At 48.4% G+C, this 12412-nt stretch overlaps 4 protein-coding genes across 4 annotated transcripts; 2 read left to right on the forward strand and 2 right to left on the reverse strand.

The window, feature by feature from the left end:
• The first annotated feature begins 610 nt into the window (after positions 1 to 610).
• Positions 611 to 3850, forward strand: Pmar_PMAR024559 (Protein cof, putative). Its single transcript, XM_002767318.1, has 9 exons — positions 611 to 829; positions 874 to 946; positions 1142 to 1232; positions 2420 to 2535; positions 2830 to 2914; positions 3074 to 3144; positions 3337 to 3443; positions 3492 to 3592; positions 3642 to 3850. The coding sequence occupies exons 1-9, from the start codon at positions 649 to 651 to the stop codon at positions 3732 to 3734; spliced, it is 918 nt and encodes a 305-aa protein (XP_002767364.1). The 5' UTR covers positions 611 to 648; the 3' UTR covers positions 3735 to 3850.
• Positions 3851 to 4897: 1047 nt separating this feature from the next.
• Pmar_PMAR024560 (hypothetical protein) lies at positions 4898 to 5332 on the reverse strand (the record flags this gene model as incomplete). Its single annotated transcript, XM_002767319.1, has 3 exons — positions 4898 to 4931; positions 4978 to 5022; positions 5079 to 5332. The coding sequence occupies 3 exons, from the start codon at positions 5330 to 5332 to the stop codon at positions 4898 to 4900; spliced, it is 333 nt and encodes a 110-aa protein (XP_002767365.1).
• A 2061-nt stretch (positions 5333 to 7393) lies between these two features.
• On the forward strand, positions 7394 to 8915 carry Pmar_PMAR024561 (hypothetical protein). Its single transcript, XM_002767320.1, has 5 exons — positions 7394 to 8032; positions 8081 to 8216; positions 8260 to 8352; positions 8399 to 8525; positions 8570 to 8915. Exons 1-5 carry the CDS (start codon positions 7414 to 7416, stop codon positions 8732 to 8734), a joined length of 1140 nt encoding a protein of 379 aa, XP_002767366.1. The 5' UTR covers positions 7394 to 7413; the 3' UTR covers positions 8735 to 8915.
• A 1696-nt stretch (positions 8916 to 10611) lies between these two features.
• Positions 10612 to 11734, reverse strand: Pmar_PMAR024562 (hypothetical protein). Its single transcript, XM_002767321.1, has 4 exons — positions 11558 to 11734; positions 11455 to 11516; positions 11184 to 11306; positions 10612 to 11117 (listed from the first exon to the last, which is right to left on the reverse strand). The coding sequence occupies exons 1-4, from the start codon at positions 11721 to 11723 to the stop codon at positions 10854 to 10856; spliced, it is 615 nt and encodes a 204-aa protein (XP_002767367.1). The 5' UTR covers positions 11724 to 11734; the 3' UTR covers positions 10612 to 10853.
• Between the last annotated feature and the right edge of the window lie 678 nt (positions 11735 to 12412).

Raw genomic sequence — 12412 nt, forward strand, 5'->3', positions numbered from 1 at the left:
GAGCAGCATGCGAGTAAAAGAGTCAGGTTGCTGCGGAATGACGGGAGCCCGAGCGGTGGGAAACCTCCAGAAATTATGGACTTCAGAACTTGGATGCCGTCAAGGAACGTGAGCTCTATTGATGAATCTTAGGTCGGAGAATGAAGATTCACAACAGGTCCCAGCTACGGCACAGAAATCTCCCCAAAGAGGCGCCGCGATCTTATTGGATCGATCGGCAGCAGAGGCCGGCGAGGCGGCAGCGACTATGGCGATACAACAACAGTACAATGAGAGGCCGCCACCGCCCGCTCCCCCACCGCCTCCACCTCCTGCTTCCTCATCTTACTATGGGAGAAAGTGTTGATAACATTTCCGTGTATGGCAGTGTTGTGGTATTGATTGTCTTCTCTTGTCATAGGGTGGGGGGGGGGGATCTTGCAGCTTCTGTTTCGGGTGGTGATCAGTTTTAAACGTAACTCCCTGATTTGCCTTTGATAAAGAGACATGAAGGGGCATGATGTTGACAGTGTAGACTTATGATGGTTATCAACTGAGGTGGGTAACTCATACAGGGTGATGGTTGCACTGTTTCTAGTATAAGATGGTACCTTCCGACCCGAAGGCTTGAAGTACTAGCATTTCTTGTTTCTCTATCTTTCCTTCGCTATGCCTAGTTTTACGCCCATTACAGAGACTGTTACGTCATGCGCACTGCCACCAGCCGAGAAGGACTTCTTACGGCCAGTGGAGCTGGTGTGTACGGATATGGACGGCACTGTGTTGGGACCTGACCACAGCATTCACGAGGTCACTTTCGAGAAGATTCACCGAGCACAGAAATTGGGATGTGAGTTCGTCTATGTTGTTAGTATATGATGGAGTCATTGGCAGGTGCTGTTATCCCCGCCACTGGACGATGTAGGATGTCGGCGGCGAAATGCTTCTCTAAGGGAGGGATCGATCTGTGAGCAGCGTGAGGGAGACTACTTTTGGTGGTTCATGCGACCACTGGTGTGAGAACGTGGATTCTTACCTAGTGTGAACGCGGACTTGAAAAAACGAAACCGTCTATGATGGCTCTGTGGAGGATTACTTAGTTGATTTGCCATCATCTTCAAGGTCGTCAGCGGTTGTCTTGGTAACTTGTAATCGGTCGTAGATACTCTCTTCCCGGTGTCTATCTCAACGGCTGTGTCGTCTACGATGATAAGGGCAACGTTGCATCGAATGTCGTGCTTGACTACCAAATAGTAAGTAGAAAAGGTGAGGTTTACACTCTAGGCCCTAGGCCATGTTCATAGAGAAATTTCTTCCAATTCTGAATTCAAGTCAGTTTTGGACCGAAACTGATTTGAATTTCGACTTCCAAAACTTTTGGTGTGGGACTCGTGTCAGTATTCGAATCTAAAGCGTGATCTGCTGCTGATCACTATGGGCTCCTTAGTAGTCCAGTAGAAGAAGATGCTGTCCCGGCCGACTTCATGCTTCTGGGTGCGCTCTGCCCCCGTGATACTTCCGTGTTATACGAACACTACGTTGTTATGGTGACCTAGGAGTGCTGACCCAATCTGGCTCGTCTGGATTGCGGTGAATCTGCTTAGTACTCGCCTTCGAAACACGGAATACTCACTTTGGGTCACAGATTCTATGGTCATAGATTGGACACTGCTCAGTCAATCATGAGCGAAGGTGAAGTGCTGGCGAGCACAGGCACTGTCAGGCTGTCCCGCTGGATGGGCGAGAATAGGCTAGTGGCACAGCAGCTTGGATTCCGATGAGATAGGTCGCTCTCTTGTGGTGCACGTTCAAGTTCCAGCTACAGTGAGTAGGCCGTGTTTCAGCGCTCTTCAATCAGGAGAAGGTCACACCATTGTGTGTGCGTTCAGTAACCAATGGTTATATTACCTAGACATAGAAGGAGCTGAGTCAGCTTTATTAGATATTAAGGCTCGCACAAAAACTTGCGACCGGAGCGAGCGTATTAGGACACTGTTTGAGGTCGCCTTCACTAGCTGGTTTTCCGGAGGCTAAGCTGTGAAACGAGTATTGGACCGCATGATATGTGTCATTGTCGCAGTCTGTAGAGTATCAAACGACCGAAGATTTCCGACAGAAGACCGGACTCGGTGGCATTACTCACACAGCATTAGTTTCGCTGTGCCCAGACTATGGGCCTCAGAATCACCCAGTATTAGGGACCGATACCAGTGATATCACACCCTTAACAAGGTTGTATGAGATCTGGACCTTACAGGTCAAGACATCGTCGTGGACGGCGTACCTTCGAAAGTTGTTTCCTCTCAGCTCTAGAGTTCTCACGAGCTCATTTTTGAGAACCTGCATTCACTCAAGTGATTAACTGGCAGTCGGGGAAATTGAAATCCTGAAGACGATTGATTGTATGTGGAAAATAGAGCTATCCCGTGATATTATTCAGGTATGTGATCTGGTGAATGGGCTGCGTCACCAAAGAGAGGTGATACCTCTCATATGCAGTGGCGATCGAGTCTTGGCGCCTTTCACTAACGATTTCGTCAAGTGCATGGAACGGATGTGAGTATTTGGGTGATGAACCTCTGGAGAAATTATCCAATCTGAAACCTTAACTGGTGTTCGACAACACTGAAAGGATCGCACTCGTTGTGTATACACTGGTGGGTCGTATGCGGGATAGTTATACCTTTCACATACAGCTCGGGGTTAATGTCATATTCTTTCTGTGGCCGTTACTGGCAACTCTCCAATATAAAAAAAGCCCGCTCTGTAAGAGGTCTTGTGAGCAACTGCCTGTGTAGTGTGAGCTGAATTACGGAAACAGATATCCAATGAGGGATATACTCTCCCCAGGTTCGATGATCCTACTCCTGAAGACTGTGGTGGCTACGACGGTCTACTCAGGAAGGTTCGTGAGGATTCTATTCCGGTTCACATGGTAAGGAAACTCCTCGAGAGAATAATGCCTCCGCCAGGGATCGAACTATCAATCACTCTGTCACTGTTTCGAGAACTCCATTAACCTAGTCCGACTAATTTAGTCGCCCTCTCAATACACTACACGTCGCCATGCATTCAAACTAGCCATCTTTTGTAGATCCATGTTATTACTCCCGATCCTGAATACCTGAAGTCGGAAGTTGTCGGACGATTGAAGGGATTCGCCGCGTAAGCGTTCCATGTCTACTTGCTCATTCTATGTGCGTTCTGCGGGTGATGACGTTATCTTGGCTATCAGTGAGGTTAGCTCCCCATAGTACATCCTTATGGGTTTTGTTGATTCAGCTCTGCTGGATACTGCTTGCGATGATGGTTATCCGTGAAGGATGCAAGTTCGATCCCAAGCGAGTGTACTTTTAGGTCTCATGGATGCGCCGCAGCTCAGTCTTTGTCATTCCTCTGCGATATTATACCGGCAGCAGCAAATAAGGGATACGGCATTCGTGTTTTGAAGGAGCGCCTTGGATGTGAGTCGCTGTTGACGTTTTAGCTCGTGCTAAAACGATCCGTTGTAGATAATTCTATTGCTTGCATTGGCGATGCAATGAACGACAAGGAGATGTTACAGAATGCTGATGTACCTGTTGTTATGGGGAACGCGATGAATGAAATTAAGGTGAGTTCCCACACGCCACGAAATAGGATCTCACTTTTCTCGCCCTCAGACTCTAGGTAGACTGAAAGTGAACGCCAACGATCACGCAGTTCTCCCGGGTGTGGCTGATTTGATTAGTCGAATAATAGCCGCCAAGCAATAATACTGTTGCGCATGCGTGCATATTCTTTGTCCTCTTGTACAGTAGCACTAAGTGGCTTCCTTTCTATCCTTCGGCACTTCACCCAGATCGCGGCATCAGCGATTCAGTGTTTCTCGATATGTCGAGGGCTTGGGTTGCATGAATTGAATTGAAAGCAGATGATCTGCCATATTCTCCTTGAGCGGGGTAGAGGAGCTTTTGAGGCTAATGGGTGACTCGAGCCGGCAGTGGAGAGGGGCTCGTCTTCCGGAACTACTGGAAGACGATACTACAGTACTACTGGATCGGTAGACACAAGTGCATTAGAGAGCAGATCGAACAATCGGTTTTAGCAGGTTGGTCAAAAGCAAGCCGCGAAAGTTACATTGGCGTATTGAGCTATTGCAGTAGGCTGTTGCCAGCGGGACTGAGGGAGACCTCTCTACACAGGCGAATGCCTCGTCGATCTTCATACCGATGCTGAGCACTCCAAATTAAGTGAGCAGTTCAGAGGGGTAGCAGCTGATATGAAGGTGAGGGATTAGTCCATGGTCTCGGGTTCAATTCCCGGTGAGGTGAGGATCAGTGCATCTCGGCAATTGATCTCTTCTCCAACCCCATTCGGCCGCAGAAGAAGCTTCTGAACAAAGTCGTATTTTTTGAAGACCTCAGTGGGACTCATAAAAGCGGGCAGGTAAGAATATGCATTCAAGATTTGTATTGCATGCTGAATGGGAGTCCTCAATCTTTAATGCCAAGTCACCAGGTAGATTCTTCTGTTTCTTTTCGACGTGTATAAGGTGGGATTTTCGCTAGCGGACGCTCTTGAGTAGTTCGCAGTGAATGTTCTCTTTTTCTCAGGGGATTAGGGAGTTTCAATCTCAAGTACTTGCCTAACAATGGATGTTGCGAAATGTGAGTACGTGCGATCGGCGCAGCTTCTACACTGATGGATGGTGCTACTAGGTAGACTGGTATATGAACCGGAGACTGGTTCAGTCGGCTCAAAATACCGTGCGCGCACGACATACGCCTTCACAATCCCAGCAAATGATTGTTAAGCACTAGTGTGAAGCAAGAGAGACAGGCTATTCACTATGACCACATCACAAACAGCATGGGTGTTGTGAATAATTCACAACAACAGCAAAAGCACTCGTTACGTATAATCATACACCGGTCAGCTATTGGTACTCGCCGCCGATCGCATCCTCGTAACTGATTCAATTAGAGATGGAAGGTAGCGGTAGACCTGGGTGCTTACCTGGGTGGTATCTCATCGTCGCTGGATGTTGGCGAATCGATCGGCCTGGAAGAAAATTCAATCAGGTCGAAAATGTAGCTTTTTTGTCATTTTTCACTTACCTTGCACCGGTAAAGATTCTCGAATCATGGTAGTCTCTGAGATCGTGCAAAACGGTGATTCCGTTCCCCAAAACGACTGCGTGGTAGGCGATGAAAAAACCAATGCGACCATCGGGCAGCTTGAAGTAGGGGCTTGCTTTAGTCGATTTATGCCCGTCAAGTTTGAGCCATTTCGCTTTTTCCTTGAGTCCATAATTCTCCACCCAGGTCAAGGCGCCTTTTTTAGAGACACTCAGTGAAGCAAGGGGCTCCATTGATGAGTATTCCAAACCAAAATGTGCCTTCGCGGAAGGTTTAATCATCGACTTTGGCGTTCTCGTAATGTATTTGAACGGTCTGGCCCGATCGAGTCCTACCACTCTGCGGTCACCCCGATTCTCGTAAGGGTATTGTCTCATATCCGGCAGGTGCTCGAGGTTACATCCGGGAAGAAAATTGATAAAGGCTCCATCGTATTCTACGTCGCAATACTCAGTCCTGGTCGGCAACTCCCCATCGGGACCTCTTACCATCTCATAAGTGAAAGCGCGCGTAACAACGGTGTTCTCTTCCAAGAAGCACTCAGTCTTGCTCTGAGTGTTGCCTTCCCGGCAGTAAATTTTGAGACCAGGGTTAGCAGTCACTGTGGTTATAGCGAATCCCAAGAGGAGGAGGAGACGGCCTCCGCAGCGTGGATGAAGCATTTGAGGAGCAGATGAGGCTTAAGAGCAACTGAAGGTCTGCCAAAACGATGTTGGACTACTCCGAGATCCCACCCACATCGTCTGTCCCACAACGTAGCCTTGCGAATCGCGGGTATCTGTCGAGGTTTTGTTAGTCAAAACGGGGGCAATTCACGGAACTTGACGGGCTGCTCACTCGGGAGGGTTTGGTATACTACTGGGATTGCGCCCATTGACGTAATCCCGATCATCTCTGTGTTGAGCAAGCAGAATGACCTGCTCTGGCAGCACACTTGTGGGCGGAAATCTGCTATCGCCGCTTTTTTGAGCATGACAAGAACTCGTTCGCTCAGACGTCATTTCCAACTCAGCAAGACACGGAAAGCCTCCAGGGATTCTAGATCAGCGGTTTTAATAGCCCTTAGTCCTACTAACATGGAACGTTAGGGTTGCCTTTTCCCCCGTCGCCGGCTGGTATTGGCAGCCAGAGCTTGTTCTAGGAAATGCCCGAAAACGCCATTAACAGTCTCGCTCGCCCTAAAGTCGTTTCGATAAGTCGATCCACTGGTCGATGTGTTACTCAGACCTTTGATGAATCTACAAGGTTAAAGAGGTCGGGGCTACGTCGTTGTTCAAGTCGATGAGTCTATTGCTTTGGCCTCTCTCACAACTAAGTCTGTAAGAACATTCTCGCACCTGGGCATCCGAACGTCGTTCTGTCTCGGCCGATCCAGGCGAGTCGGGCGGAGGCAGTGTGGTAAAATGTGAGCTTGGTCAACCACATGGTGACAATATGAAAACTCTGAGGAAAATTTGGAAAATCCTTGTTACTTTCTGTACACTGATCGTATATATTCTCCCAATTCATATATAAAATCCTATGATTAGCGAGGAAAATTTTGAGCCTAGCTGAGGCAAGCGAACATTTTTTGCAGCACTGGGAGGAGGGGGAGATGATGTATCTTTCGGCTGTGCTTTAGGGGCCATAATTTATGGCCCATAAAGAGCTTCGAGTCGAAGTTCCTCTATTATGGCCTCGGATACTGGGGCACGGTAGAATTTCGGCTCTTTCTAAGGACCAGCACCCGGCGGATTCGCAAAGAAGGCATCCTGATGGTAGAGAATGATCCCTATGGAGCTGCAGGGGCTCGTTGCGATGTATTATGAGTCTAGCCAAGGCCGAGTTAAGTTACTTGTTGAGCGAGGAGAGCGCATCATAGGCTATCGCTGACTAACTCTGCTGTGGGTCTCAAGGCAGTTTTCCATCAATAGTAACTAAGACGAGTACTGGATGGTCATAGGAGTAGTATTATCCAGCTTTGAGAGATAACGTTACCCAGAGTTCGATAACCGTGGAGGGAATGATGATCCTAATGTGATGAAATTTGCATTGGAAACTGATTGAAGAATGTGTTCCTACTACGCAGAAAATTCGAAATGAAGCCGCTCCCCTGAGAACATTATAGGTTCCTGGATGATTCCATGATTAGTACTACTGCTAATACTGTACTGGTGCGAATAGCCAACTCCAGATTCGACACCTCGTTATCATCGACGTGTTTTTGAAATCCCTGCATACACTGGAAAATTACATTTCTTGTCCAGGAGTTGTTGGTTATCACAATTAACGATCGTCTCATTCCCGCTGCTATCAGCCTTTATCGTCCCCTCTCATGCCGTCTTCCCTCCGCAATGATGCATCAGCCCTCCCCCTATTCGCTGTGGTGCCGTTCTTACAATCATCAGAAGCAGTATCGTTATATGCAGCATTCAAGGAACCGGTAGAATTTATGCCTCTGGTTCACGTCGTGGACACCACCATTGGCCCTTCCTCGATCGCTTGGCAAAGCCTCCAACTTTTGCAGACTCTTTCGATCGAGGAGTCCCATCTTGCCATCTTCAATTACTCTACTCTACCATCCTTAACGACCATCACGATCCGTCCATCGGAGGGCTGTGGACCCGAGCTCGACCTCTGTCCTGTACTCGGTCGTTTCTTGACGCCCAAGTTGAGGATTATGAATCTCAAAGGCTTTTGCTGTGACACCATTGCGAGAGCGATAGGAAGTGTTGAGGAGTGGCCGATCGTCGAGAAGGTGTTCATCTCCCACAATGGGGCTTCTTGTTGCGGCTCGGTCTTGGATATTTGGGAGGCGATCTCATTGGCCTTCCCAGCTTTGAGGGGGATCAGCGCAGTCCCCTGGGGGCACCCAGTGAATGGTCAATGCCAGCTAACGATCGCCAAACGGCAGGTAGAGTTTATGCCATTTGTAACAGAAGTTGAACTGAAAGGTCCGCTGATGTCGTTGTCCTCTCGTAGTCTTCATATTCCATTCTCAGGACTCCCCCCTGTGCTTCTCACCGGCCCTTCACACTTCTCTCGATGCCTAACAAGTCTCAGCCTCACTGGTTGCTTGGTATCCGCCACCTTGTTGGGCTGTCTCTCTACAGCTGGTCCCCTGTCTTCTCTGAAACGGTATTGAGCTCCTGTTAAAGGCTCGTCCATCGTCTCCTGTTAGGCTGTCCTTAATCGGCCCGTTTTTCGGTGCTGTTGGTTCGCTTCTGGCGTTGAGACTTACAGAGGAGGGGGTCTTCCCGGCTCTTGAGCGCCTGTGAGTTTGTGAGGGAGTGGAATGATTATTTTTGACAATATCTTAGATCTCTCAATCTGACCAAATTCCAAGGCGGGTGGATGGGGGACTATACTGACCTCGGAGTATCATTTCTGAGGATCCTCATCAAACTCTATCAATCTCATCGGATATCCCCGCATAGGCGGCTCCAGGTGGGAATTCCGTGGCGCGCGAGAAAATCAGAGTTCTCGTTTAGGTCATCACGACTACTACTATAGGCATTCCTGAAGACACTTCTCTCATTTATCAACAGCTCATACAAGGACCTTTACCGGCGATGAAAGTTTTGAAGTTGAAATCGGATGATGGTCGGTATCGCATTATCGACTTTCTACATGCTACCACTACCAAGGCCTTTTAAGTTGACGAAGTATAACCAGCATTGTTGCAAATAAGTCTGGACTGTAGAATCTGATTGCGATAAGCGCTCGCCCGATTGATCGATTTAGTTTGATGTGATTGAGTAGAAAGGTAACTGATTGTGACGATTGATTGTTGTATCACTGTCGGTAGCAGTCGCCATGCGATATTGATAGCTTTTGCTCATCATTATGTTGTGTCGTGAAATCTGAGGTCCCCGGTTCGATTCCCAGTGAAGGCATTGTTCTCCATGGCTGGTCTGCCATCCCTAGGCTTGGCGCCTTCCTCGTTGTCCTCGTACGCCTCTCTCGCTTATCCTCAGCCCTTCCCTCTACCTGCCGTCTCGGGATTCGCTCTCGATGCCGTTTTCTACACGCCACAGTATCCGGAGGGATCAGTGAGGATGATTGAATTTCGGCCGACCGGTGAAGTCACATTTTACACGATAGAAGACAAACCGCACAGTTGCTTCTACAGTGGTGTTATTAAAGACAACGCGAATGTGCAAGTCGTTTTGCATGATGCACATCATGATGAGAAAAACCGTTGCGAAAATATAATACAGGAATATGGAAGACACTTTTTTGATAAGGGAATTCATCTTGACCTCCAAAAGATGCAAATTAAGATCGCTGGAGAACACTATGGAAGTGCGGTCGACATTTACAACCACGGCAAGTCGCGCGAGGAGCCGGGCTATTGTGTGGCATTGACTGAGAATGGGATGATGGACTGCACGTTTGAGGGGAAAACCGGGCAGATTTCATTCCATCTGGATGGCGGAGTTGACATTTTCAAGAACGAAGATGAACAGGTGTCCTGTAAGTATTCTGTACGATCGCTCGTAGTGACTATCAGGGACTGCGGAAGAACCACAAACAGTTTTCAGCAGCTCATCGACTTCATAGGGGAGGACAATTCTCTAAGTCTTCATCCGTTGACGTTGACTGTGCGACGAGAAAATGAATATGCCTATCAGAGCGATGAATATGTCTATAAACAAGTCCAATGGGAGGAGGTGTTTTTTGATGCCAACGGTGTGAGAGTCCGTGGGGGAGTTCGAATGGATTGCGACTTTGCAGCGGATGATGATAAACATGGTGACGGTATCCATACGATTTCTTTCAAGAGAAGTGGAGTGATAGAAGTAACAGGTAACAGAAATACCTACAGTGGCGACTACGAAGCCACGTTCAACGCCCAAAGTGGCAAAATCATCGTTAATGTGTTCAAGTTGAAGAGCCAAGGTCACAGCTTACAGAGCCTACGATCAGGCGAAAATTCCCTAATGTCGATGAGTTTGGTCATCAAGAATAAGGCTATGCGTAGAATGGAAATCGACCTCCACGGCGGGCCGAGAGCAGTTTCGTTTACCTCTGGCGGAGACTGTCGGGCATTCAAAGTGAGCTGACGATGATTAGCATGTTGAAAGGTGTTTGATGTTCGCGATCGAGACGGTGTTGATTTATGACTATTTTCAACCACTGGGGAGACCGAGTGGAAGCCTTCGTTAACTCCGTCACCACCACCGCCCCGCATCCTCCCTGAAATAACTTAGTCGTAGTGCGCGAGTCCATTTGTCGAGACCACTCTTCATGAACGCGCATATTTACGAGATGCGTTAAAACGAATAAAGATAGTTTATCGCTAATATGTTGCAAACCAACATTCGGTATTCCCAACAGTGTACATCTCGAGAACCGGAGAGAACCCATACCACCTCTCCTGCCCTCAGCTCCGCTCCGCCATTTTCATTAGCATCATAGATCGGCCTTCTCCGGCTGAGGTCCATCTATACACGGCTTTGAGGGAAGGAAAAGAATCATTCCCGCTCCTACAGTGTGGAGATATTCACAATAACGCAAGGCGATCGAAGACGGCTCGGACGACCACGACGACGTTCGATCGGTCGGTGGATGATACATTATGATTGTCTTTAACTAGACATTAGTTTAACAGAGGATCTCCATCACGGAGACCCTATAGAAATGCAGCCAGTGGAAAATTGAGGGGAAGGGGACAATGCCCTAGTAGTAGTAATAATAATAGTAGCAGTAGTAGTGATATCCCCCTACTCACTATGAATGTAACCTCGTCTTCTACATGAACGACTGATACTATCAATCAGATAAGGAACGGATGAGCTTAGGCCTCTTAGCCCACATATGCAACACACTAGATGTTTGGCATTGCTCCACCATCCGCATTGCGTCCATTCTCACGTCGTTAACTCGCAAGACAATATCTCCCTTTTGTAGTTTTTGGCCCGGGGGAGCTTTCCTATTCCAGAGGTCAATGGAGCCCTCGGGGGTAACTCTATCTACGACAAGCCATCGAGGATCGCTGTGGTCGACATCTATGCCCAAACGAACACCAGGTATTCTCTGAACGAAGGAATGGTCGTATTCTAACCTGTTTTGTATCTTACCCGCGTGAACCTAAGATACTACCTGTATATCTAGCTTAAAGCAATCCACCAACTCGATATCCTCCTTCTCCTCTGCAGCCCCAACCCGTTCGTCCGCCACATCGTCGTCAGTGTCGTCCTCGGAAGCACCGGCAGCCGCAGTCGTCTGAGTATGCTCATATTATCACTCTCTCTAATCCGAGTATCGATACGCCTTCCCACCCACCAGACCTGTTCATTCCGATGAGTGATGTGCCCTAGACGACGCCTATTCAGTGGTGAGATATTGTCCCTGCCTCCCCCCGCTAAACTACCTCCAACGGTGTTGTTGTTGCTGCTAGTGGCTCTTGGGTTTCTGCCGCTCCCCTTGACGAGCCTGAAATTATTAATAATAATCGGTGGTGATGGAGCCATTACCTTCTTCCTTCCCGACGAGAGAGGTTGGAGTGGCAGCAGTTGTAGTAGGAGTTGCCTTTGGAGTGGTATAAGCTCCTCCCGTCTGAGTGTCCCCATCATGCCCCTGTACTGTCACTTCGTGGAGCCACTCGGAGGTGTCTGGTCGTCGACAACACTGATCGAACATGTTGATGCTGAAAGTCTCTAGCCTGGAGACTGTCGAGCTGGACTCGATCGACGCGAGTGTATTTCCCATGCAAAAGTTTAATATGTGCTGATCGATATTCGTGCGTAGTTCCCCTTCCGGACCTATTCTGAATCTTCCATGCCCCCAACCTGTGGCATATCAACACCCCCACCTACCATCCTCGAAGATTCTCTCTCCCATCCAACCGCGGAGCGATTTGCAGGAAAAGTGGTACTATATAATTGACCTAAATGCACTTCTCCTGTGAGCGCAGGTTCCATCCCTGCCGGCGACACTTCTCGCAGTCAACTTGTTAGAGATATACTCGGCTCGCATTGCTCGGTATCAGTAAAGCGAGGGTCTCTCTGTATTCCGAAGATGACCAACATTTGGCTGTACTCAGGAGAATGGGCTTCGGAGGGCTCCGCCCCCGAACCGTCGATGTCTTCGATTTCCTCGACACTAGCATGAAGTCATAAGGTCGTTCCTACTACTGGTGATAGTCGAGACAAACGTACAGTAAACTACCTCCTTTGCTATCGGGTGTGATACCCGGGGTATCCAGCCCGTCCCCAGTTGCTGCGATTGTGTGCATGCGTGCTAGCTCGGGATCCATTCGTTAACTGTTCAATAATGCTGGAGGGGGTTGCTGGGCCTGTTCCGTATCTTTCATGTCATAACCTAAGATA

The sequence above is a fragment of the Perkinsus marinus genome (genome assembly GCF_000006405.1).
Source record: "Perkinsus marinus ATCC 50983 genomic scaffold scf_1104296970858, whole genome shotgun sequence".
Taxonomy (NCBI): domain Eukaryota; phylum Perkinsozoa; order Perkinsida; family Perkinsidae; genus Perkinsus; species Perkinsus marinus.

Coding starts and splice junctions, on each gene's coding strand:
- Pmar_PMAR024559 (XM_002767318.1), top strand. CDS start 649: ATGCCTAGTTTTACGCCCATTACAGAGACTGTTACGTCATGCGCACTG. Junction 1,233..2,419: donor TCGTGCTTGACTACCAAATA/GTAAGTAGAAAA, acceptor GATATTATTCAG/GTATGTGATCTGGTGAATGG. Junction 3,145..3,336: donor CGATTGAAGGGATTCGCCGC/GTAAGCGTTCCA, acceptor GTGTACTTTTAG/GTCTCATGGATGCGCCGCAG.
- Pmar_PMAR024561 (XM_002767320.1), top strand. CDS start 7,414: ATGCCGTCTTCCCTCCGCAATGATGCATCAGCCCTCCCCCTATTCGCT. Junction 8,033..8,080: donor AACAGAAGTTGAACTGAAAG/GTCCGCTGATGT, acceptor TTCCATTCTCAG/GACTCCCCCCTGTGCTTCTC. Junction 8,217..8,259: donor CCCCTGTCTTCTCTGAAACG/GTATTGAGCTCC, acceptor GTCTCCTGTTAG/GCTGTCCTTAATCGGCCCGT.
- Pmar_PMAR024562 (XM_002767321.1), bottom strand. CDS start 11,723: ATGTTCGATCAGTGTTGTCGACGACCAGACACCTCCGAGTGGCTCCAC. Junction 11,517..11,557: donor TCTCGTCGGGAAGGAAGAAG/GTAATGGCTCCA, acceptor TAATAATTTCAG/GCTCGTCAAGGGGAGCGGCA. Junction 11,118..11,183: donor GCTTTAAGCTAGATATACAG/GTAGTATCTTAG, acceptor TCCTTCGTTCAG/AGAATACCTGGTGTTCGTTT.